Source organism: Juglans microcarpa x Juglans regia, chromosome 8D, assembly GCF_004785595.1.
Source record: "Juglans microcarpa x Juglans regia isolate MS1-56 chromosome 8D, Jm3101_v1.0, whole genome shotgun sequence".
NCBI classification, from domain to species: Eukaryota; Viridiplantae; Streptophyta; class Magnoliopsida; order Fagales; family Juglandaceae; genus Juglans; species Juglans microcarpa x Juglans regia.
Window position 1 is genome coordinate 34,131,345 of NC_054608.1, and position 25,766 is coordinate 34,157,110.

Below are 25,766 nucleotides of genomic sequence, written 5' to 3' on the forward strand. Positions count from 1 at the left end.
TGAGTTGTAATGTTGGTATTTCTCAATATGTTTACGTTTTTATTATTGTGATTGTAATTTTAAGCGCATACTCATATTTGTTATTGTAGGGTTTATAATATTGGTTTTATTATATGTTAAAAATTGAATAATATTGATATTTTTTGTTAATAGGTAGTCTTATTTTTTTAATATATTGTGGCTACTAATACATATAGATTTTAACTTTTATATGAAATTATGTTAATAAGGTAAAAATGGATTATGCGTGTTAGTTCAATCAATTATAAAAGGTTTAAATGAGTTGTGTCGTGTTAATTTATTTCTATTTTTAATTAATTATTAAACGAGTTAAAATGAGTGACACAACACGACCCGCTATCTAAACGGGTTGGATTAAGGTTTGAAAATATAACACGTTTAACTTAATAAGTCAGGTTCGGATTGACCTATATAGTCGAATGCTCATGACTTGACCCAACACGAATACGACCCGAAAACACAATTTGTCACCCCTAAATACAAATCTTTTCTCTTTGTTTTTTTTTTTTTTTAACTAAATCATATAATTCATATATGATTATACTTTGAGAAGTCTTTTACATTTTTCTTTTCTTTTGTATTGATAGGAAATAATCAGAATTTATTCAAGACATTATCCAATGGGTGGACTCAAGAATAGTAAACCATACATCTCTAATTGATGCCAAGTATCCCATTGAAATAGTCTCGCGTATAAGACATTTATTGACATTTAAATATTGAAAGGAATGATGTTATATGCATGTATGCATGGTGGGGATATTTGGAATTGATGGAATTGGTATGACAAGTATTTAAAAAGATATCTATAACAAGATTTATCATCAATTTGAAAGAAGTTATTTTTTGAAAAATTTGAGACTTCAAAATCAAGAGGTTTGATTCGGTTACAAAATACACTTCTTTATGAGATTTTAGGAACAAATTTGGATGTTCGTGATATTGATTGAGAAATTAATACGATTAAGCATAGACTTTGCTCTAAAAGGGTTCTCCTAGTTCTTGATGACGTGGATGAGATGGTTCAAATAGAAAAATTAGCTAGAGATTGTGATTGTAGAAAGTAGGATCATCACAACAACAAGCGATCAACATTTATTAAATGATTCTAAAGTTGATCCAAAATGCAAGGTAGTGATATTGGGTGACAATGAATCCCTTCATCTTTTTAGTGGCATGCTTTCGATAAAGATAAACCATTGGACAATTATGTGGAACTCTCTAAACATGTAATACAATATGTTGAGGGCCTTCCATTAGTTTTAACATTGCTAGGTTCAAATCTAAAAACTAAAAGTATACATCTGTATTAGATAAATATAAAAAAATTCCAAACGGAATTATTCGAAAAGTACTCCAAACAAGTTATGATGGATGGGATAAGAATACGAAAAGATATGTTTCTTGATATTGCATGTTTCTTTAAAGGAGAATGCTTGGCTTATGTCTCTAAAATATTTGACGGTGGTGGTTACTTTCCGGATGATAGTTTCAAGAGTCTTGTAGACAAGTGTCTTATTACTATTGATGAGTCTAATAGATTATCGATGCATGACTTGATATATACAAAATATGGGTCGAGAAATTATTCGTCTAGAATCACTTAAAAAGTTGACAAATGTAGTAGATTGTGATTTCACAAGAATACTCATCATGTATTGGAAGAAAGCACGGTAATTATAACATTAAAAACTCTAGTTTTAATGATTGATTTTAGCAAGCTGACCTTTACACTAATGTTCCTGACACTCCATATGTGTTCTATTGCTAGGGAACAAACAAAATAGAAGGCATAGTAATATATTTGCCCGAAGGCAAAGACGGATAAGGTTGAGTTTAAAAGTCTTTAGAATATTGGTAATGGTCTAGCCAAATGTCAAAGTTTAGATGGACGAAAAGTTAGAGTTTATAAATCGTAATGCACGATTTTCAAATGTACCTAATTACCTTTTCAACAAGTTAAAACTACTTGATCGATCTGATTATCCTTTACAATCTTTGTTACCCAATTTCCATGGAAAGAAACTCATTGCCTTTAGAATGCGTTGTAGCTTCACCTTGGGGGAGGGAAGAACTAAGAAGTATCAATATTCATTGGGAACTAAAGGGCTGTAAAAAGATTGGCGGTTATACAGATCTTGGAAAAAAGATGAAAGGATAGAGGCAGTGTATTACAAGCGTTGAATCTTGAGAATTATTTCCAGTCAACCAATCTTGTTATTTTCACAATTCCTTTCAATTTATCTCATTTCATTTCATTTCATTTCATTATTATAATTTTTTTAAATTCTCACATAAAATAAAATAAACAATTCAAAAATTTCAAATCTTAAAATAAAAATAATATTAAAAAAATATATTCTAATAATATTTTATTTAATTTCTAATATTAATTTTATTTAATCTTCGAAAACAAACTAGGCTAACAACATCAAATGTTATACGGTGTTTATGATGTTTAATTCCTCTGCCACTTTGGATTTCTTAGATCTCTAGGGGAGTGAGGGGAGAAATTGTTATACTTTGACATTACAAAGATTTCCAGTAGTGTTAAGAATATTGCAATTAAGACTTGTTTGTTTTTAGAGATAAGATGAGATGAGATGATATGAGATTAAAGTTAAAAAGTTGAATAAAATATTATTAGAATATATATTTTTAATATTATTTTTATTTTAAGATTTAAAAAAATTAAATTATTTATTTTATTTTATATTAAAAGTTAAAAAAATTATAATAATTAAACGAGATGGGATGAGATAAAATATTTTTGAAACGAAAAGTGGCACAGAAGCCACGCCAAATCGCTTTAGAGACTTGACTTGACTGGCTGCACCAAAATGCATGTAAACATCTGGAATTCTCCAGTGCCAAGTCCTTTATTGTGGAAGAAGGAATGTATCTTTCAAATTGACTACATTTTTTTCAGTTTTCGTGACCTGAAACTGTTGAGGAATCATCGTTGGTTTAACAGGGGACAGTACCGGCTCAGATGATGTATGCAGTGTTTTTGAAGGCGTAGATTTGGCTAATAATGATATGAATAGAATTGGAGGCGGATATCTGTCTTCTATTTTTTCCTCTCTCTCTCTCTCTCTCTCTCTCTTTCCTCGATGAAATCATGCAAACGAAGCAAGGATTCGATACGCATTTTATCAAACAAGTTATAGTTGATGCCATGTTCGAAACCCAATCTACACTGCTGAACTCTCAATACAACTGACTCCAAAATGCACCAATTAATTAAGAAAACCAAGTCCCCATTTTGGCCATAAAACATGGCGAATCTTATTAAGTTCAAAGCTTTGCCACAGAGAGAGAGAGAGAGAGAGAGAGAGGGGCTAATGAATTTAAAAGAAGATGCAAAATGATAAAATGGTATGTAAGCGCGGGCTAGCGCGAGAGAGAGGGAGAGAGGAAGAGAGGATTGCATCTTTATATATACCATGAAAAGGAACATAGAGTCCGCAACTCTGCAAGCCATTCGGAAGGAAATTCCTCCTCCCAATGGCCACCCCTCCGTTTGAAGCTCTGTGCCGCAAAAAGCTTCGTAGTTCTTTAATCGGTACGTCCCGCAAAAAGTGGAGTTGGATATAAGTAGGCAAGTTGCCTTTGCCTAAACCAACTATAATCAGTACGTCCCTACCAATTAACCCAAGAAAAGCTCAAATTTTTCAGTGGAAGATTACCAAATATTCGGACATAATACAGCAGCAGTCTGGTGTGGATATATCAACTTTATCCACATGTCGGCGGGTGACGTCTTGCGGCCTCCACCCCCGCGACTGGTAGGTAATAATCTCAGCACGCAGAAAAAACCAAAGAAACGGTATTATCTTATTTAGAAACAAACCCATCCATCAGTTCATCGTTAACAACACCAACATCACCAATCCCAACACCCGACAAGAAGCAAACACAGAAACCAGACACTCACCCAGAAATATAGACATACATATTTGTATGTGTGTATATATAGTCTAATAGGGAGCTGCAATTGGAGGTGTCGTTGGACGACTGAGATGGCGTTGCTCCGAAAGTTCTTTTCCCGGAAGCCGCCCGATGGGCTTCTTGTGATCTCTGAGCGAGTCTACGGTACGTTCCTTTTATGTTTTATTTCTTTGTTAAAAAAAAGTTGTGGGCAGTGATGAAAATGTTTCCAAGTTGCAAGGGAAAAATGGAAAATTGTGAATAGGAAGAGTGGGATGTTTCACCATCTGCGTGTGTTTTTTGAATTCCAAGTGTTTTTCTGATCATGGGACACTGCTTCATTGCTGGGAAATGTAGGAAGCAGTGAATTACATTCAGAAGATCCTAAATCTTTTGTTTGAAATTCATAAAAATAAAAAAGCCCAAAAATTTATAGTTTCTCCCCTTCCTTTGCCTCTACATTCCGAGGAACCAAGCAGAGTAGAAAGGTGCAAAATCTAAGTCGAGGCAGTATTTTTTATTGGTTATCTAAATTATATACTAGAAAGTTCAAATGGCAACCCAATTTTGTGTTTAGAGGACTATAACAGTATCTCATTGCATAATGGTTGCAGAAGAAGAATACAAATTTTTTCTAGTGCAATGAATAGAATAAAGATATAATATATAGCCACTAATAAGTAGGATTATTTTGTCTAATTAAGTTGTGGAAAAAGCTTCCAATTCAGTGGCTGGTAATTTCTCATTCTATCTACATATATGTAGTATTTGACTGCTGCTTCACTACCGAGGCTTGGAATGAAGAGAACTATAAGGTATATATTGGTGGGATAGTTGGTCAACTTCAAGATCACTTACCTGAAGCTTTATTCTTGGTATTCAATTTTCGTGAGGGAGAAGCACAAAGCGAGATTGCTAACATATTGACCGAGTATGATATGACCGTAATGGACTACCCTCGGCATTTTGAGGGTTGCCCAGTGCTGACAATAGAGGTGATCCACCATTTTCTAAAATCAAGCGAAAGTTGGCTAGCACTAGGGCAGCATAACGTGCTGGTGATGCACTGTGAACGTGGTGGTTGGCTGGTTTTGGCTTTTATGTTGGCTGCATTATTGATCTATAGGAAACAGTACAGTGGGGAGCAGAAGACCTTAGACATGGTTTACAAACAAGCTCCTCTTGAAATTTTGCATTTTTTGTCACCACTGAATCCAATGCCTTCTCAACTGAGGTATCTACAGTATGTATCAAGGAGGAATGTTGCCATAGAATGGCCACCATTGGATAGAGCCCTCACCTTGGACTGCATCATTCTCAGATTCATTCCTGATTTTGACGGACATGGGGGTTGTCGTCCAATATTTCGGGTATATGGACAGGATCCTTTTCTTGTTGCTGATAAGACCCCGAAAGTCTTGTACTCAACACCGAAAAGACGCAAAACTGTCCGGGCTTACAAGCAGGTGATGTTGAACTTTTCTCCCATACTGAATTAGGTAGATCTTATGTTTAATATAGACCCAGCTTTCTACCGATCAAAAAAAATATAGACCCAGCTTTCTATCTACTCTCTTCTTCACAGGGAACATAAGGTTTTCATGAGGCTAATCTCAAGCCACCGTTGTTAAGCGCCTTCATTTTAAAGGAATATTTTAGAATCAGGTTCAATAGCCTAAAAACTGGACAGAATATCAAGCCTCTGGTATAACCATTTATGTCACTGTGATCAGTAATCTCATGGAAATATTCTCAAAAAACAGGAGTTCATCTTTTGTTTAATTAATGTTACAGAGGGAACTATTTACATTATCAAAAGCTATTACACTGGTCAATCTAGGTTGGCATATCTCTTTAATTTGGGACTTCAGCAATCATAAGGGTGTGGTCAAAGTTTAACATGGCTTTCTGGTCCTGACTTGAAATCCAAAATGGATTTGGATGGTATATCATGACCAATTAGGATAAACCCAAGGGGTTATAATATGGTGAGCTCAGTGTTTTGGGAGCTTCATTGTTTGTATTGTTGAGTCTCCTAAAGATTTCCTGGACTAGAAACTTGATCAAATAACACCAAATAATACACAAATATAATTGAATTGATTTGTATCCAGGTATTGATACCTTTCTTTCTATGCTTTAATCTGCTGTGGAAGCTCACTGGATGCAAACTTTGTTTGGATTTATTTTTTCATGTTAGGTGAATCCACAAGTTGGTCTAATCTTTGTACATATGACTGTTTGTTATTGTGTTTCAGGGAGAATGCGAACTAGTTAAAATAGACATCAATTGCCATATTCAAGGCGATGTTGTGGTGGAGTGTGTTAGCTTGAATGATGAAATGGCACGTGAAGAGATGATGTTTCGAGTAATGTTTAATACTGCTTTTATTAGGTCTAATATATTGATCCTAAACCGGGATGAAATTGACATATTATGGAATGCTAGGGATCAATTTCCAAAGGACTTTAGAGCAGAGGTATCTCACATGCTAGATTTGTTCAGGCATAGCCTTTTGCTGGTGTCTTTCTTAACATGAAATTAATACCTTGGTTATCATTCGGATGAAGATTCTCTTCTTTGAGGAGGGCCTTCCAATGGAAGCATTTGCAAAAGTTCAAGAGTTCTTCAGTTATGTGGACTGTTTAGATCCCAAGGCTGATGCATCACTAAATGTGCTCCAACACATGAGTGCCTCAAATATTGTCCACGAACTGTTGGAAAGCAGTTCTCATGAGAGTGTGGAAACTAGTGGTCTATTGCAGGAGACAAGTCCTAGAAAGCTTTGGGAGAAAAAGAAGCCCACGGTCTTGGAAAGTAAGGCTAAGAGCTCCTTGTCTTTGTCCCCGGAGATTCAGTCCATGTCCATGTCCTCACCTAAGCAATCTCCTGGTACTTATCTGAGTAGAAAGGTAGCTGAGACTCCTGACATTCAGATTCTGCTTCAACTACCCAGACAATCTGACATCAGCTGCCAAGGGATGCCTCAATCTTCTCAGTCAACAATAGTCTCCTCTAAATCTGTGGAAGATTCATCTGTAGCCCAAACTTCTGACATAGAACATCAGCTACATTATCACACCTTATCTGAAAGTGCAGAAACCACCCATCCGCCAGCTATATCTCCAGTCATTATAGATCCAACCTTGTCTGTTTCACACACATCTGAATCTCTAGATGCCAAAATTGTTTCGGTTTCACCCCCTACACCTCCTCCTCCACCACCACAGCCTTCCTCAACTGATGTTTCTACGAAACTTTTTCATTCTCCAACTCCTCCACCACCTCCAACACTGATGCCTCCTCGAACACCTCCTTTGAAGGAGAAGCTAGCTGTTAGAGCTATGCTACCTCTGCTTCCACCTCCACCCCCTCATACCATGCAAACTGCAAGTCCTACAATTCTTGCCACTGGTTTATTACTTAATCCTCCTTCAGCTCCTGCAGTTACTTCATCAACTAGGCTGCCCCCAAATCCTCCACCGCCTCCAATACTGCCACCTCCTCCAACACCTCCTTTGAAGGAAAAGATAGCTGTTAGAGCCAGACATCCTCCACCCCCACCCCCACCCCTCCCCCTCCCCCTCCCCCTCCTCATTCTCAGCAGGTTGCGGGTCCTAGAGTTCCATCTTTAGTGCCACCACCACCTCCTGCCCCCATTTTTTCATACAAGAACTCACACCCCGCATCACAAAATTCACCACCTATTCCATCCCCGCCCCCTCCACCGGCTCCTTTTCTTAAAGGTACCTCAAGGACAGGTGATGGTCATCCGGGATCCCTTGCTCTAGATGGTAATGGATCTCCATCTTCTGGATCACCATCTAATTCTCTCAGTAGGGGAAAGGGGCAAATTCTTTCACGTACTATAAGTGCCAAGAATTATCATAACAAAAAACTGAAGCCATTGCATTGGTTGAAATTGACAAGAGCAGCATCAGGAACTCTTTGGGCGGAGGCACAAAAATTGGGTGCAGCTTCAAAGTACATACTCTTTTTTTGCTAGGGGAACTTTTGTGTCCAAGTATAATCATGCTTTGAGTCTTCTTCACATCTAATAGGCTATTTCACTTGTTATCTCTCAATGTAGGGCTCCAGACATTGACATTTCAGAACTTGAGAATCTTTTCTCAGCATCACTTCCAAGTTCAGATCATGTTAGGAAGTCTATGCGAGGCTCAGTTGGACCTAAATCAGATAAAGTGCAACTGGTAATCAAGTTTTTGGTTCTCAAGTTGTATTAAGTCGTTTCTGTTCATTTTTCTTACTTGAAGTTGTCTATTTTCATCCTGAGAAATAATTCCTGGAATATTTGGTAAGAGATGTGTCATCTACAATCTTGTGTTCATTTGGAGACACGTCTGCTTTCCTGGTTAAAATTTTACAGTGATTTTTTTTTTTCAGATTCTTCGTCTTATGGTACTCCGTCTGATGTAGGATAGAACAACTTGTTCAGGATTGCATTTCCTAAGGGCTAAGGAAAGGGGAGATTATTAAGGTTCTAATAGGTGACAGAAGGTATTAGACCTTGTCAGTGGATTTTAGCTAAGGTTGGATGAAGAAAAGGTTATAAGATTTTGAGATAGTGAGCAGAACCCTTTTGGAAAAGAATAACTTTAGGACTTTAGATTGTTGAGATGATGGAATAAGGGGAAAATGATAAAAGAGATCCAAATCAGGATTATGTGATGGAAAATGTAAGAAAGCATGGTTGTGATTGCATCGAATTTTAAAGAGGATAATGGCAAATGTTCATGCCTTCCAATGAAAAAAAAAATCAAATATTTTTATTAATCAAAAACCTTATAAAGTTTTTGAATCATATTTATTATAAATAAAACATAGTATATAGACTCCTAGACTATTTGATAATATACTTTAAAAAACACAAATATACTAGCTTTTAAAACTCAAGAATTCAATGATTCTTAGAAATTATTAGAAAACCCTAGTACTATTAGAAAACTCAGCTTAAAAGCACCAGTAACCTTTTAGAACCCAACATTACAAATAAATCTTTGAAGCTATTTGAAAACCTTAGACTGAACTTCATTGCAAGAGCACCCCTTAAAATTCTTCTTTGTGCTTGATGTAGACAAGCATGACTCTTCAAATGGGCTTTTTACCAAAACAAATAACTAAAGTCAAAACTGATATAACGGTTTGCATTCTTCATTATATGTATCTTGTGGGCTCCACATAATAAAACTTCAAATCACATATAGAGGAAAGACACTTGTACTTATTTGTAGGCTTCTATTTTATGGTCTTTTGGTTTTTTTTGGTGTTCTTATTAGCTCCCTCCCCCCTACAAGCGCAACCTTCCTTTCTGATTCACCACCCCAAGGGTATGAAGAATCCATCGAAAAGGACCGTGTTAAGCCAATTTGGTTGAGAGGTTTGGTCAGTGACTCGGTGCTAGCAGTTGCCTCTGTGATGGGGGAGGCTTTGCAGTACAGAGATGTAATGTATTGTTGTTCTTATTAGCATCACTTTCTTATCACATTTATCTTGTTTGGCCAAATTACAGTTTTTATGAATAGCAGATCAATATCTAGAGGTTATTTAATGTTATCACTTCTGCAGATTGACCACCGGCGGGCATATAACTGTGAAATCATGCTTTCAATGGTGAAAGTATCATTGCATGACTTAGTGGTAAGTTTGATGGCACTTCAAATATGTACTTGTCCGGGTAATTGGAATGAAGGTTTAATTTCGCCTAAGCTTCAAGCAGTCCAGAGCTCAACTGTACAAATATTTATTGAAACTATAGGAGCTCAGATAAATGAACATGTCCTGCATTCCACTATATATAGGGCAGTCTTCGTTTCTTATTCCTAGGTTTTCTTTTTCTAACTTCTCGTAGTTGTATTTGAAAATTTCTTTGCATTAAGTACAAACTAGAGAGTAACAGGTTTTATGACGTGTCACTTGATTTTAGAATCTCTCTTTATTTTTCAATAGGTAAATAAACCTATGTGACCTTATCCTCTGACCTTATAAGGGAACGAGGTGCCATTTTGTCAAGAGGCCATTGATGCCAATTGGTTGCTTGAACTACAGATTCTTTTCAATAAAAGAGTTCCAGGACAGTTGGGCTCAAACTTAACATTGGAAATATGATTAGAACAATAATAGTGGTGATGTGTTCTAAAAGCTTACAACTGATATGAGCCTACAATGGTTTGACTTAAAGTTTCTGCATAGATTTGTCAAACTTTCAGCACAAAAGTTCTTTCTTTTCTTAGAACTCAAAGTTTCATGTTGTTAAAGGGACAAGTATAGTTATATTATTACATTCTTATGGTTATCTTATGTCAACTCTTCAGTTGATGAATATGGGATGTAGGGCATGTCTTTAATTTGCCTTGAGCAGGTCATGTTATAAAGGTTTTGGTGATCATAATGTCATCTTCCACTATACCTCCAAAAACAAAACGCATTGCTCCCTCCCTCCCTCCCTCCCTCTCTCTCTCTCTCTCTCTCTCTCTCTCTCTCTCTCTCTCTCATTTCACTAACATTCTTATTCCTTTATTTACTCTCTCTCTTGCTAGAACTCATCCTTTCCCTCCGGGTTTGTCCTTGTCATACATATTCTCTGTCCATACAATCTTCCCATTTATTGCAAGTTGCAAGATATGCGGTCTTAATCCCATTGTACAGCAAGGGCTTGCTTTCTGATGAGTTGTCCTTATGAATTATGGTTTCATGTGGAACATTTACAGAGTTCAGTGCTTGCCCTTGAAGATTCAGCTTTAGATGTGGATCAGGTTGAGAATCTCATAAAGTTCTGTCCTACGAAAGAGGAGATGGAGCTACTTAAGGTTTGGCAATGAATTACCCAATTAATGTTGAAATTGGAATATGACATATTATCAGTTGTCATCTTCTGCAAAGTTTTCATGGCCTTTGGAGAATTCAGGCCCTCAAGATGATACTTTCATCAGTGCCTTTCAAGTTATAACTGCATTTGTATTTCTGTGTTCAGGGCTACACAGGAGAAAAGGAAAAGTTAGGGAAATGTGAACAGGTTTGTTGGATTTCATTCGTGCTTTTTGGATGCTAGCCTTTTATTTGATGTCTTCGAAGCTCACTTTTGATGACATGCATATGGGTACTTTTTGAGAATCTGAACTCTGATCACCTAAGTTTGTAAGAAGTGCACTTCTTGATGTGAACATGTAGTAAAAGGATCCCCAATCCCGCATCAATTCCACTCTCGAAGAGTAGTGTATTGGTATGGACTACTATTTGAAAATCGTGTTTTCTTGGATTAGACTTTGTTGGCGGAGGTTTTTTATGACACAAAATGGAAAAGATAGAACCATGAGGTGGAGGAAGAAAAACAGAGCTAAGCTTCTGTTTTTTTTTTTTTTTGTCTGTGTGTGTGTGTGTGTGTGTGTGTGTGTGCGGGCATGCATGCACATGCATGTATACATGTGATTTCATGTGTATCATTTTCTAGAGAAGTTGAACATTTCAGTGTGTGCACTTTTGTGTGGGTTTGGTTGCTACTTTTATCACGAAGTTGTTTGTCTTCAACCTGTAAATGTGTGATATATGTGCATACCTGTCTCAAGATGGTCAAGGTGCAAGTGGATGGATCTGTGTTTATTTTGGTCTCAAGAATTTAAATTTCTTATTTTTTATGACATTTATTGGGACTTGAGTCATGCTGGAAAGATTTTTAAAATACTGTCAGGGGGTTGGTTTTCATTGGAAACCTACTTTACTCTTTGTTTAATTAGATTCAATAACCTGTTAATAAATTTTGAAAAATAATTGGTGTGTTCAGTATATGTATAATACTTGCTTTTCAGAAGCATAACGAATGTTTTTCAATACATTGACACAGAGGTTGCATTTCAGTTAAATTCAACTTATTGTTCTCTAATGTTCGATGACATTTATCAATCCCTTGATTTTAGCTCTTTAGTTAAGCTGGTGTGACTGCTTAATATGCAGTAACTTCTCAATATGAAAATACGTTCTACCTGATAAAAAGATATGCTGTGCAAATGTTCATGACAGTTTTTCTTAGAGTTGATGCAAGTACCACGTGTAGAATGTAAGCTTGCAGTTTTTTCATTCAAGATACAATTCCATTCCCAGGTAAAAAGAAAGAAAAAAAAAAGCTCATAATCTTCCTGCTTTCTGAAAATGCTATGGTTTACATGTATAAATGTGACCCATTTATGGTTCCATCTAGGTTTCTGACCTTAGAAAGGGTCTAAATGTTGCGAACTCAGCAGCAGAAGAGGCAAGTTATTTTCTCATATTCTCATACTTCTTTCTTTCTGCAAGTGATTTAATGTTTCTAGTAATATTGATTTGTTATTATCTTATTCCTGATTTCTCATCAGATCAAGAATTCAGCCAAACTGAAGAGAATTATGCAGACAGTTCTGTCACTTGGAAATGCTTTGAACCAGGGAACTGCTAGGGGTAAGTTTATATTACATTGGCCAGGCTACTTGACTAAATGCACTAAGATCATTAATATACAGAGGTTAGGAAGCAAAATAACCTATCATCACTGTTAGAAGGCATCCTTACTTTGAATTCATTAGATAATTTAGAAGCATGTCAAAGAAGAAAATTCTAATAAAAGAAGTTGGTCATGGAGTGCCATCACTGATATGGTAAATTGTTTCGAGTTTCTGTTACCAATTATAGTGAGGATATAAAGAGGAGCTTAATTTCTAAACGATTGGAGAATGCAAAATCCTAATAAATCTTGGAATCATGTTGTTTTATAAAGTTTTGCAACAAATCTAAGGGCAATTACAGAGCAAATCAAGGAAGAGAAAGTTATAGATGAGGGATGGTGTAAGATGTAAGTTGCCTTCTGAAACTTTGTAAAATAGCTGCTTGAAGTATGGAAGGAAGGAATCTAACTATCGTATTGAAGTATAATTAACATGAAATCAATCACTTAGGCTGTTTTCTTTAGGAGACCTGTGTGGCGAAGTATGGATGGCCTATAGATCCTCATCCTTATAAGTGCATATCCTTTTTGACCTGGGCTGTAGCCAGAATGGTCAGCTCTTAATCTAAGATCACTTAGCAGTTGATGGTCACTGCTCTGTATCAAAATACTTCACATCCTGGTTCCTACCCTATGTTCTTCTATATTTTTCCGAAACAGTATCTCTTGCACTCTTATGCTTTGAAGTCTTACATATCACTGTCATCCTGTTCACGTATGCTCCTTGCATTTTCTATTTTCAACTGACTTTCATGGTTATCTTTTTCCTTATTTTTCTAGGATCTGCTATTGGATTTAGGTTGGATAGCCTTCTTAAACTTACTGACACGCGTGCACGGAACCACAAGATGACTCTCATGCATTATCTTTGTAAGGTACAAGTTGGTACTTATTTCTTGTGGGTTCATATTATAACTTGACTTTCCAGTGGTTTGAAAATTCTCTTGGAACATATGGTATGCGTATCAAGTGTCAATGGTTACCTACGCTACCTTAAAATGTGGTTTGCTATAGAAGCATTATGTTGATGAATTATGAGATGTCAGGTTTTGGGTCATATTCTGCATGGATTTTCTAGTGCTTTCCAGTGGAGAAGTTTACCTGCATGGTACTTGGTTAGTTTAAGTTTGCTTGATTAAGTTGTAGGTGCTTTCCGATAAGCTGCCAGAAGTTCTTGATTTTTCCATTGACCTTGCCAGCTTGGAGCTGGCTTCAAAGGTATTCTTATTTGCTTTTGGTGAAAGTCATCCTAAGAATTTTGTATTATAGCCGGCATTTCTTGACTGAAATGTGTGATTTCCATCCAGATACAACTGAAATATTTGGCGGAGGAAATGCAAGCCATAAGCAAAGGATTGGAGAAAGTTATACAGGAACTGTCTGCCTCGGAAAATGATGGCCCTGTATCAGAAAATTTCCATAAGGTATTTTAAGTTTATTATTTTTTTTTGTCACCATATTCAAGATCTATCATTGCCTGAATATCTAATTTAGCTACTGTAAGATTGTATGAAGTGCTCCCTAATTTTTAAAATATCAAAATGACTAAATGACCAGAGCATGGCACTTTGGTTGGGATACCATTAAACTAAAATTTCTGATACTTTATCTAAGGAATTATATCGTTCAAGCATTAACATAATCACTTTCCTTATCTTCTACAGACTTTAAAAGAGTTTCTTCTTTTTTCTGAGGCTGAAGTGAGGTCTTTGGCATCATTGTATTCTGGCATGGTAGGCCTTATTCTGAAAAGTAGTTGGAGTTTTTACGCATTGATAACTGTAAAAAACAATTATTTATCATCTGGGATGGTTTACAGGGTAGAAATGTGGATGCACTGATCATTTATTTTGGGGAAGATCCATCTCGCTGCCCCTTTGAACAAGGTAATTTAACTTGAAGCTAAAGCTTTCCAGATTGAACATTGTATTAACTGATCCTTCATCAGTAGTATGAAGCTCAAAACTGTTCCCACGCTTCATGTTTTGGTTTTGAAATCTCTTGGCTGTTTTAACAATTTATGGTTCCTAAGTTTATGAGATCTACTTTTTCTCAAATTCAATAAAATCTGGGTTTTCGGTTATCTGTCTATTTGGTTTTTCATCAGATTGGAAGCTGTGTGTCTAATCATTACTTTATGCTAATATAATAGCGTGTTTCCCCAATCTAAAGTTTCACATATTGTCACTCTAGTGACCATGTTGTATAGGTTTTCTGTATCGTTAAAGACCATATGTGTTGGTTATTCATCTATTTATAAAGGATGTATGAATGGAAGAGTTCTAGGGTCCGTAGTTTGCTAATCTTAAAGTTTTATCGTTTTCTTTATCAATGAGGATCATCAATATGTTCTAGTTTGAGGGCCGTGCTTGTACAGCTCTTTTCACTGTAATTTATGCTACCTAGTTACTCTTCTAATCACATCTGCAGTTATTTCAACTCTGCTCAGCTTTGTAAGAATGTTCAAGAAAGCTCATGAAGAGAACTGCAGGCAGCTTGAGCTTGAAAAGAAGAAAAGAGCAGAGAGTGAAAAGACAAAGACGGGTGCCTCACATGAGGAGTCCAAATAGCTTTTAAATACTCCAATACACATTGGAAATGTTAAATTATAAGTGCTTAAATGAACCCTTCTCTAGTGGTGTCTAAAAATGCTCCAGTATGACAAGAACCTTCCACATTAGAGTATGTTTTGTACAAAAAATAGTTCTCAGTGTCAGTAGAAGCATGTATATTGGTCAGTAGATTGAATTTGTATATGGTACAGAGTATAAGGATCAGGATTCAGATCATTATTGAATTTGTCCGCTTTGAGGTAAGCTCTGCCCTCATCAATTTGATCACTCTCCTATTTTCTTAAGTTTTATGTTTATGTATTCTTTCTTTTCCTCTTCTATACAAGTGTTCGTAGATTTGATAATACTATATTCTTACAGGGGCAGAGATGGTGGAGTTTGCATGATCCTGTTCCTGAAAGGTAGCCTGTATATATATATATATATATATATATATATATATATATCCACTAAACAAAACTCATTCTTGCAAGTCAGTGTTTTCATGACACAAGAAAGTTTTTTCTCACTTCAAATGTTTTTCTAGCAACTGCATTTTTAGTTGAATATCCTCCTTTATGGCTTATCTATTATTTTAACATACACATGTTCTGGTTGTGTTTATTCCTAGCAAATTCATATTTCCCTCTTTGTTGTTTAAGGGTGCAAGTTGTCTCCAGGAAGCAATAATCTATGGAAAAGTCTTCTTGCAAGCAAGTTCACGTACCAAACCGCACATCGATGCTGACATGTAAGGCATCCGTTTAATGAAACGGTGCGTATTAAAGACGGAAATGATTTTTCGTGAGACAAAAGATCTTATTCTTCTCTCAATTTTTCTTTCTTAATTTTTCTTTTCAATAAAAAAAGACATGTCAGCGTCGGTACGTAATTTGATATGCCAAACCGCTTGTACCTAGCAAGTCTCATAATCTATAACCTTGCAAGTTGTGCTTTTTCTATATTTTCTAATTTCACTTTCTAACAAGACTTCTTTCTGTAGATCCCTAAAAGTTAAGGATTTTTCTAACCTGAATCACAAAATTTTCTCTCTTCCCCTCTATAATTCATATTTTATTTACATGTTCATAGAATTTAGGTCCATGAAAGTGGACCATGCTCTTTCCCCCAAATAATGAAATTGCAAATACCAATTAAAAAAATGGAAGCAGACAAGTTCTGGAACTTCTGCTCACCAATCATCTTCTACCCATATAAAACAATGCATTTGTTAGTTGAATGACCATTGTTTTGGCCTCTATTCTCATATTTAATTCATTAGTGGAAACGCATAAAGCATTCAAATTGGTCATTGCGAGTATAGTTTTTTTGAAAAATAAGCTTTAGGTGGTGATTTTTACCTCTCGGAGACTAGCACAATGGTTATAGAACTGATACTGGACAAATCCCTCTACCTAATCTAATGACAAACACCCCGTCATGAACTTACGAAGGCCTTTAAAAAACGAACTTCTAAAGGCAATTCAAGGAGGTAGTTTTACTCTAGAAATCGAATGTGGATAAAAATCTCAAATATCCAATACTTTGTGAGATGAAAAATTGCGTGACTTGTTGATACGAAACCTGACTCTGATACCATTTGTAACGTCTTAATGGAAGATCTAAATCACATGGCCTATATTCTAAAATGACTAGTCAATAATACAATTAAAGCCTCATTGAAACCTTATAATAAGCAAGAATTTATTATTCACAAACAATGTGAGGTTTTATGTACTACCTACCATTATCCTTATCATATGGAGTATCACATGATAAGTATACGTAAAATGAAAAATTATATTCGATAATTAGATGGAATTAGTTCCCGAATACCCTATATATAAAAGACAAAAGCCTCATGATTTCTCAAGAGTCATGTATACAGTATATGGGCATAGGTTTTTAATGGAGAACAAGCTTTTAAGTAAAAGAGATAGGGGTGGGTGCTTAGTGGATTGCAACATTGGGATCCCTCTGCCTTTGAGAGAGAGAGAGAGAGAGAGAGAGAGGATTGTGGCTGAAGGGATTATGTGGGTCTCTTTGCTTTTTTAATCATCTTTTTCTCACTTTGGATCTATGATTTTTCAAAAGTAAAATGCGACTTTGGTGGGGTTGAATGATTAGGGCGTAAGGATAATCTCTTTTTTTGGGGGTACTTAATAACCCATTACTTTTGTGTTGAAGAATCTTTAAGAGCACTATAGCCGAGGCACTCAAAACTTGTAACTCTCACATGCAAATAAAGACACTGCTTATATTGTTTTCCAGAAGACATGAGGGTTCTTTTGGAGCTAAAAAAGAAAGTACCAAGCAGTAGACTGCCAAGACAGGTGATCCAGATCACATGATTTTTGAGCAGCCCTCCTCTTAAGTTTTGTTTATGCCATTGTTTTTACTGAAGATTTAATAACCTTATGCTGCAGAAAAGATGAAACTCAAAACGTTTATACTGATAAGCATAAGGTGACAAATAGATTCAAATCTAAATCTGTCCAAGATGATCAAGCTTTGGTGAAAGGAATTTGCCATTTTCGGCTAAAATAGGGACTCTCACTTACAATGGAGGAATAGCGTGCCCAATATATATAGTTTATTCTGAGGTTTGAGACTATACTAAATCAGCTAGCAATTTAGTGCATCAAACTGTGTGCCGATGCTGACAAGACTTTTTTATTGAAAAGAAAAACAAAAAAAGAAAAATTTTGAGAGAAAAATAAGATTTTCTGTCTCACGAAAATTATTTCCGTTTTCAATTTACACCGTTTCATTAGATGAAGGAAAAATCTAATTATAAGCGATTCTGCGTACTAATATGCGCATCCATACAATATGATCGATCAAAAAGTAGATTTTATTGAAAACAATACTAATTTGAATTTAGAATATGAAGGCAATAACATTAATACGCAGATTGATAGTAAACTTGCTTGTACATAACAAAACTCTTAAATGAATGCTTTATATGTAGCATCGGTGCATGGTTTGGTGCGCGAACTTGCTTGCAAGTAAACTTTTTCATGCTAAATAGTTATTCAAAGTAATGTTGAAACAACAAGAAGTTTAGAAGTCTAAACCTTTAAACTTAGATCCCAACACATTTCAATAATACTCCTATCTCATGCACGTGAAATTCGCATATTAAGTTTATACTTTAAGGGACATAGAAATGCATATAATCGATACGAATCATGGAGTTGGTAAGGCTGAAACTTTGCTGTAATTTTTTTTTTATTTTTTTCCTGGGAAGTGTTTGGTAAGGATGAAACTTTAACTTTTAACTCTGTCACACTGTCAAACACGTAGTATGAGGAATGTTTGGCGTATGACTTACTGATGGAATCATTTCCACAGGATAAACAACAAACAAACCCCAGTAGTTCTGCTTTTTTGCCTCTGCATGTGGCTCCAAATCATACGTTTGGCTGCACAGAGATGCATGGCGACAAACTTACAAAGTTGCAGGCCACCGACACACATTTCCTGCAATTTTTTTAGCAGTTGCATTAGAATTTCGTTTTCCCTTTTCAATTAAAAGCAATACAACTAAATGGTGAAGACCAAATTAGGATTAATGCCTCTAAAGTCTTAACCAAAACTTAAAAAGTGCAGAAAACTAAATGCACGAGGACAATTCAATATTTTTGAAGGTAGAGTTAGCAATATCATGGAGTTTCATGAAGGAGAAATGAATAGAAGACAGTTGACAAAGCTTGTGAATCATAAATTATGGAGATAGCTGTCAGTCTCTTGGGATTTTTTTTTTTTTTTATAAAACGTACTGCATTTATTAATAACGAATATTATAATTTTGACTTGAAATATATATAACAAGTTAACTATAATATTAATAACTTTTTAATACACAACTGTAACTGATATGATTTAGTTTATACTATAAACATTTATAGACCATCGTCTGAGAGACAATACAACTCATTCTAAGACAAAATTTATAAATTTCATACTCTGTCTAAGATAGAGTATATGACACACAAAAGTCTAAGAGAATTCTATGAACAAAAGTCTACCGTCTCTTGGGATTTGAATACTGTGTCTGTTATTAAAAGGGAACAGAATCGTATAAGCCATTTTTGACCCCACATTTTGTGCCGTTGAAGGAACCTAGACTTTTACCGCAAAGAAGAACGTGTTGCAGCATTTGAGTTTCGGGACACACACTCCCCCTTCTAGAGCCTCCCCCACCAAAAGTAAACGTGCCCACCACGATATACGTAACACCTTCTATACGACTTGCCATATTCACTTTGGTCGTCTACACCTTTGGACGACAAAATAATTTGACAGAATGAAACTAATTTTGAGTCCTTTGTTTGATTCTGATTTGGTAGTCGTTGTAGAAGATATATCTTTTACAACACAATTGAATATTATATATTATATCGTTAACACCAACACAAGTGTAGGCCGTTTGTGTTGAGAAGTTTTACACAATTTAGGAATAAACTTATCATGAATTTTATAAAGAGTTATCTCACTTCTCTTATTAAGTCTTTTATAGAGAGAAATGAGTGTTTTCATATGGTATCAAAGCAGGTTAATACATAATTGATGATGGGCTCCTTCGATCTATCCACGATGAAGGTATCAGAAATACCGACCTACACGTGAGAGGGCGTGTTGAGAAATCCCACACAGTTTAGGAATAAACTCATCCTGGGTTCTATAAGGAGTTACCTCACTTCTCCTATTAGGCCTTTTATGGAGAGAAATGAGTGTTTCTATAGTTTAAATTCAGAAAGTGTTTCATCTCATATTATAATTTTTTTAAAATTTTACACAAAATATAATAAATAATTCAAATTTTTTAAATCTCAAAATAATAATAATATTAAAAATAATATTATAATAATATTTTTTTCAACTTTCATCTTTTATTTAAAATCATCTCATCCCATCTCATATCTAAATCCAAACCAATCTAAGTGAGATTCGAACTCAAAATCTCTTATTTGATATCATGTAAAATTATTATTTATTTTAAAAATTTAAACTAATAAAAATAAGTAGATTTAATTATTTATTACATCATTAACATTTCTCGATCTTTGATTAGTATAAAAACATGTTATACAGAGCAAAAGTAACAAAAGAGTTGATTCTTCTGCAGATATGAAAACAAAATACTTCAGAAAATGAAATGGGAATTCTTATAAATTTGGTATGGATAAAATTAGTGACTTAAATATTATTCAGTGAAGTAAAAATAGACCACAAAAATGAGAAGAGGAAGAAGAATGAGAAATTATTAAAAGCACGAACTACACTCAAATTCGGCCATAGAAGTTCATGACGTCAATGCAGTGCTAATGTCTTCGAGTTCTCTACCTCCACTGAAATTAGATTCCTGATTGAAGTAATACCGTTATGCGTATTTGCACATTTCTACGAGATTTCCACCAACAGGTCCGTCCCACCACGGTAATCATTACCACAGAGAGAGAGAGAGAGAGAGAGAGAGAGCGTAAAAAGGAAGTGATTAGATATGGATGTGGATAGAAGGAGAAGCGTGGTGGCAGGGTCTGTGTGGGAGAGCAGGATGAAGATTGACGAAGTGAGAGGTGGGATGAAGGTCTTTAAAGGAGAAGAAGAAAGATCAGAGGAAAGTGGGCCCTCTGCAACTAATGTCGGTGGTGGTAGTGGCGGTGGCAGTACTTCAAGGTTAACGAGTGCCACAGTGGCCAGTAGTGGGAAGAGGAAGACATGGAAATCCGAAAGCTTTGATGGGTTTGAAAAAAGCCCATTTCAGATATCCAAACGAAAACCTGAGCCGCTGAAGAATTCTGAGGAACATTGCAAGGAGCTGACTGTTTCAGCTGAGGGAATCAAGAAGAGCCCTGTTCAGGCCAGGAAACTGAGATCTGAGGCAAGCAAGGAGGTTGGTGTTTCAGTTGAGAAATTTGAGCGGAGCCCAATTCAGATGAGGAAGCCAAGATCTGAACCACTCAAGGAACCCAATTCTGCACAGTTGAGGAAGGTGAAGTCGGACTCTGTTAAGGGTGCCGAAGGAAGTGGCAATGGAACTGAACAGTCTAGTTCAATTCAGCTGAGGAAGGCCAAATCAGAGTTGAGTCGAACTGTGGATGAACCAGAGGAGGGAATTGCGGATGGGTCTGTTAATGGAGGAACCGAGAAAAGTCCAGTTAATGAAACTGGGACTGCTGGATCTGATGAAACTTGCAAGGAAGTCGGTGTATGCCAAGAAAAGGTCATAACTGGTCGAAGTGTGGTGAATTATGCTCCAGAGGTAATGGCGAGCGATGACGAGGGTAATGATCTCGATGTTGTTGATGTAGACGACGAAGAGGAGACGGATGAGGAAACTGATAGTGATGTTAAGAAAATCAATGTTCCAGAACCCAAGAAGGTTGTCGACGAAGAGGAGAACGTTGTCGATGAAGAGAAAAAGCTTGTCAATGAAGAGAAAAAGATCGTCAATGAAGAGAAGAAGATTGTCAATGACGAGAAGAAGATTGTCAACGAACAGAAGAAGATTGTCAATGAAGAGAAAAAGCCTGTCAATGAAGAGAAGAAGATTGCCACTGAAGAGAAAAAGCTTGTCAATGAAGAGAGAAAGATTGTCAATGAACGGAAGAAGATTGTCACTGAAGAGAAAAAGCTTGTCAACGAACAGAAGAAGATTGTCAATGAAGAGAAAAAGCCTGTCAATGAAGAGAAGAAGATTGCCAATGAAGAGAAAAGGCTGCATCAAGTTAGTAGAAAACCAGTGGTCAGTGTGAAACAGCCTCCTCCCTTGGAAAGGCGTCGTACCTTGTATCAGGATCTATCAAAACCAACTCCAAGGAGCCAGAATTTCTCAAAACCCACTACAAGTTAGTGTCTTTAGTTGATCTGCATTTGACGTTTTCTCTGTGAATCTATCAGTTGGACTTTTAATTCTGACGATTTTATGATACAGGTTCGTATGAGTTTCAAACTTTTCCAGAAACCCACAGCAAATTGCAAAGTTTTGGTAACTTTTAATTTTGGAAACATAGCAAAATTTGCAAATTCTTCAGGAAAACTCCTGCAACTATCATCAGTTTCTTTACTACGTTTGGTTTTTCAGTGGACTTGATAATGTGGAAGGAAGTCCCAAGGTCGGCACTTGTCCTGCTAATTGGATCATTTTTCATACTCTCATCTTCTTATACAAAGGATGTCAATCTCAGGTTAGGAAATCCGCAGTAAAGGAAATTGATTTTTAACCTGAATTCTATACATTCTTTGGCTTGCTATCCTTCTGATTCTGAACAGAGCCCAAAACTAATATCTTATTAATCACTGTATCTACAGTTTTATTTCTGTGACTTCCTACATGGGGCTTGTGTATCTTTCAGCCATATTCATATATAGGTCCCTCATATGCAGGTAATCCCTTTAAAACTTGTTAATTGACAGGAAGAAAGAAATATTAGCAATTTGATCACTCTCTAATTCTTCTTCTGCCTTTCCCCTTCTTTTTCTGTATGAATGAATTAGGGGTGTTGTATATACCGATGATTCAAGCTGTGTGCTGGGGGAACAAGAAGCAATGTGGTTACTGAGATTGGTTCTTCCGTACGTGAATGAGTTGCTGTTAAAACTCAGAGCTCTTTTTTCAGGACATCCTGCAACTACAATGAAGGTAATTTTTCTTTTTCTCTTTTTACCTTTTCCTTATTGTGTGCATTAATGGAGCTACAAAAAAGCGATTCTTTTTTCCCTCCTGGTTTTTGGAGTATGCAAAAGATGACAAATTGTGAAATTGTGACAATGGCAGCTGGCAGTACTGCTCTTTGTTTTGGCCAGGTGTGGCAGCTGCTTAACAATTTGGACTGTGATTAAATTGGGTAAGTTTCCCTTGAGTTTCCCTTTTTCTAGTTTCTTTTTTTTTTTTTCTTTCTATGCTTTTGTTTTTGGATCAGATTAAAATGTAAGTGGTATTGCAGTGTCGGCTTTATTGTATTTCACTTTAGACTGACGCATTGTTGTGCTCACTGACTCAGGTTTCTTGGGAGTTTTCACTGTACCAAAGCTCTGTTCATTGTATTCTTCACAGCTAACTGCAATAGGTAAATTCTCCTGCTTATTGTAGTTTTTCCTCATGAAATTCAGTTCCAAAATCTTGCTTGCTCTGCTCCTAATCTACATCTAAGCTATATCTACCTTTCTTGGGCTTGTCAGTGGCATGGACCCATCATCTTGAGACCTCAAGAAACTTTATTTCACTCTCTCCCTCCCTCCTTCACACACACACACACACAACGTGCCTCCTTCCTTGGATATTCAAAACTCCATATATGGGAAGTAGTTTATCAAATCTTTGTTTGAGAGTTAAGGAAAAATTTGCAACAGGATCTTATTGTCTTCAATGTTGTGAAAGAAATAGGATTTTTGGATAAAATAGCATAAAGTTTTTACTGCATTCTAAGACAATTGTACTACCTTGAACCGGTTTTATTCATTCTGAACATGTTCAATACAACTATATTGTCATCTCTTGAGGAAAATGAATATAATTAGATGATGTGCTTCCTCTGGAATAGTTGAGAATTTAACATGTCCTAAAATCCAATTGCAGCTAAATTTTGGGTTCGACGCTTCCATGACATATGGGACTCGTGCTCTCACAAGAAAGCCGTGGCTTCAGCCATTGTTTTTCTGGTTTTGAACCTATCCTCAACTGTTGCACGCATTTGGGAAGGTCAGAACACCTTTGTAATCTTCAGTAGTTTAGGGTTTCCACAGCTTTTAGTACCCCATTAGCAAAGTTCTTGGCCTTTTTTTTTTTTTTTTGCTGCATCATATTGAAAACTGTGTTGCATGCAGTGTTCATGCTGTACGTGGCTTTCCGATGTTACCAGCAGTCTGGAATGAGATATGATTGGGTGGAAGATGAGGCAGGAGGTGAGGAAACTTCATGACAAGGATCAGGAGGATCAAGCAAATTCAGATATGGCGTAGTATATATATATATATATATATATATATATATATAAAGGTCACATCCATGGCCAAATCGTTAACTGTTTCAAGGGGAAAAAGAAAAGAGAAAAAAAAAAAAAAAAAAAAAAAAAAAAGCACATCAATTTTTCTTGCTACTTACATTCAAGAATAACAAAAAACGAACCCTAGCTTGTTGCATTTAGTGTGAAGATTAGAGTGTAAAAATTAGTTGAGAGAGATGATGAAGTACTGGGTTTCAAAATCATATGTTGTTGGTAAGAGATCATAAATACTATGAGGTATTTTTGTGTGTAACATGCACCACCTTAATCCATTAAATCTATCATGAGCTTGTGTTAATAATTCATTCATGCGGAATTGAACTGTACATGATGCGCGTAGATCGAATGGATCGATGGATTTTAAAAGTACTGGAGAAAATAAAACCAACTTGTGGGTTAGGTTTATTAGTCTTAAAATAGTTGTATATATATCATTATTTGCACTTACCATAATCCGTTTGAGAAAACAACTCTTATCAGGTATTTTCAGATATTTTAATTTTTTTTTTTTAAATATCACTCTAACACAATAATTTTCAATTTTAAATTTTTAATTTTTTTATCTAATTATTATCTAATTATTACAACTTTTTTAAACTTATAAGCAAAATATAAAAAACAATACTACTTTTTCAAATTTAAAAATAAAAATTATATTAAAAATTAGATTTAAACAATTTTTTTAACTTTATAATATTTTTATTCAAATTTTTTTTTTCTTTCCTTTCCCAAACTTCAATAAAACATTTTAACTCAAACTATTTTATTATTATTTATGAACTATATCACAACTATATTCACAAATATTTTGAGATATTCTTAATATCAAAACGAGTTCAAAGTCTTTTTTATAATATTCTAAGGACGTATTGAGTTACATTTAGACCCATATTTCAAAATGGATTAGTCAATATTATAGTCGAAATCCTTAAAAATTAGGGCAATGGTGTCTACTTTCCAGACCAAGTAGATACTCTTTCATCAACCAATATTATTTATTTTCAATCCACTCTAACATCAAAGAGATTAATAAATATTTTTTTTTTATAACAATCCAAAAAATGCCTAAGTCACATTTGAGCATAAACTTTAAAAAGAATTAATCAATATTATAACATGTATCTATTGTAATTATTATATAAAGCAAGAACTTCTCTCTCCTAAGGAGTGGAGGATCGCATTTACCACATTTCTATACTAAAGTGTCATTTGGATAATGAATTGAGATGAGATGAGATGAGATGAGTTAAGATGAAAATTAAAAGTTGAATAAAATTTTGTTAAAATATTAGTTTTTTATATTATTATTATTTTGAGATTTAAAAATGTTGAATTATTTATTACATTTTGTATGAAATTTTAAAAAAGTTATAATGATTAGAAGATATGAGAGATAAGATGAGTTGAGATCAATTCTGAATCCAAACGATTAAGATTTTACATCTCCTCCTTTAAATTCTTAGCTTCAAAATCTAAACTATAACATTTAGATATAGAAAATTTTTTCTTATCAGTCACTATTTATTATCTCACACTCTACATCTTACAAAAAATATATCTATATCTTATGAAAAATACTCTCACATCTTATAAAAAAATTATAAATATAAAATATGAGAATGAATAATAGCTAATGTATAGTAGATCCCGGCCAACTAAGGTGAGATGTCATTCGCTACCTTTCTATACTCAATCGAGGATATTACACGTATCTTCGAGAACAACATACAGTGCAATCTCTGCACTTAAAAGTGTCCATC

General features: G+C 35.3%; 2 protein-coding genes across 4 annotated transcripts; both read left to right on the forward strand.

The window, feature by feature from the left end:
- Positions 1-3,146: 3,146 nt before the first annotated feature.
- LOC121243691 (formin-like protein 13) lies at positions 3,147-15,259 on the forward strand. The gene is given in 19 exon segments (XM_041141814.1): positions 3,147-3,977; positions 4,035-4,116; positions 4,717-5,417; positions 6,210-6,431; positions 6,523-7,527; positions 7,530-7,936; positions 8,043-8,163; positions 9,539-9,610; positions 10,681-10,779; positions 10,944-10,985; positions 11,987-12,067; positions 12,165-12,215; positions 12,319-12,400; positions 13,224-13,318; positions 13,590-13,661; positions 13,751-13,867; positions 14,108-14,176; positions 14,263-14,329; positions 14,874-15,259. Coding segments are annotated over 18 exon segments (3,516 nt in total). The 5' UTR covers positions 3,147-3,977; positions 4,035-4,043; the 3' UTR covers positions 15,014-15,259.
- Positions 15,260-20,234: 4,975 nt separating this feature from the next.
- On the forward strand, positions 20,235-24,307 carry LOC121243695 (reticulon-like protein B21). Of its 3 annotated transcripts, XM_041141829.1 has the most exons (10): positions 20,237-21,390; positions 21,433-21,849; positions 21,936-21,989; positions 22,086-22,188; positions 22,313-22,387; positions 22,496-22,643; positions 22,779-22,848; positions 23,005-23,070; positions 23,580-23,702; positions 23,828-24,307. In XM_041141829.1, the coding sequence occupies exons 1-10, from the start codon at positions 20,502-20,504 to the stop codon at positions 23,920-23,922; spliced, it is 2,040 nt and encodes a 679-aa protein (XP_040997763.1). In that variant the 5' UTR covers positions 20,237-20,501; the 3' UTR covers positions 23,923-24,307. The 3 variants fall into 3 exon arrangements, with proteins under 3 accessions (XP_040997762.1, XP_040997763.1, XP_040997761.1); XM_041141828.1 differs by having other exon boundaries at positions 20,235-21,849; positions 22,499-22,643; XM_041141827.1 differs by having other exon boundaries at positions 20,237-21,849.
- Positions 24,308-25,766: the final 1,459 nt, after the last annotated feature.

What these genes read in the sequence shown, in the direction of transcription:
- LOC121243695 (XM_041141827.1), top strand. Translation starts at nt 20,502, where the DNA reads ATGGATGTGGATAGAAGGAGAAGCGTGGTGGCAGGGTCTGTGTGGGAG. An exon ending in TTTCTCAAAACCCACTACAA is followed by an intron (nt 21,850 to 21,935) that starts GTTAGTGTCTTT and finishes TTTATGATACAG; the next exon opens with GTTCGTATGAGTTTCAAACT. An exon ending in CAGCAAATTGCAAAGTTTTG is followed by an intron (nt 21,990 to 22,085) that starts GTAACTTTTAAT and finishes TTGGTTTTTCAG; the next exon opens with TGGACTTGATAATGTGGAAG.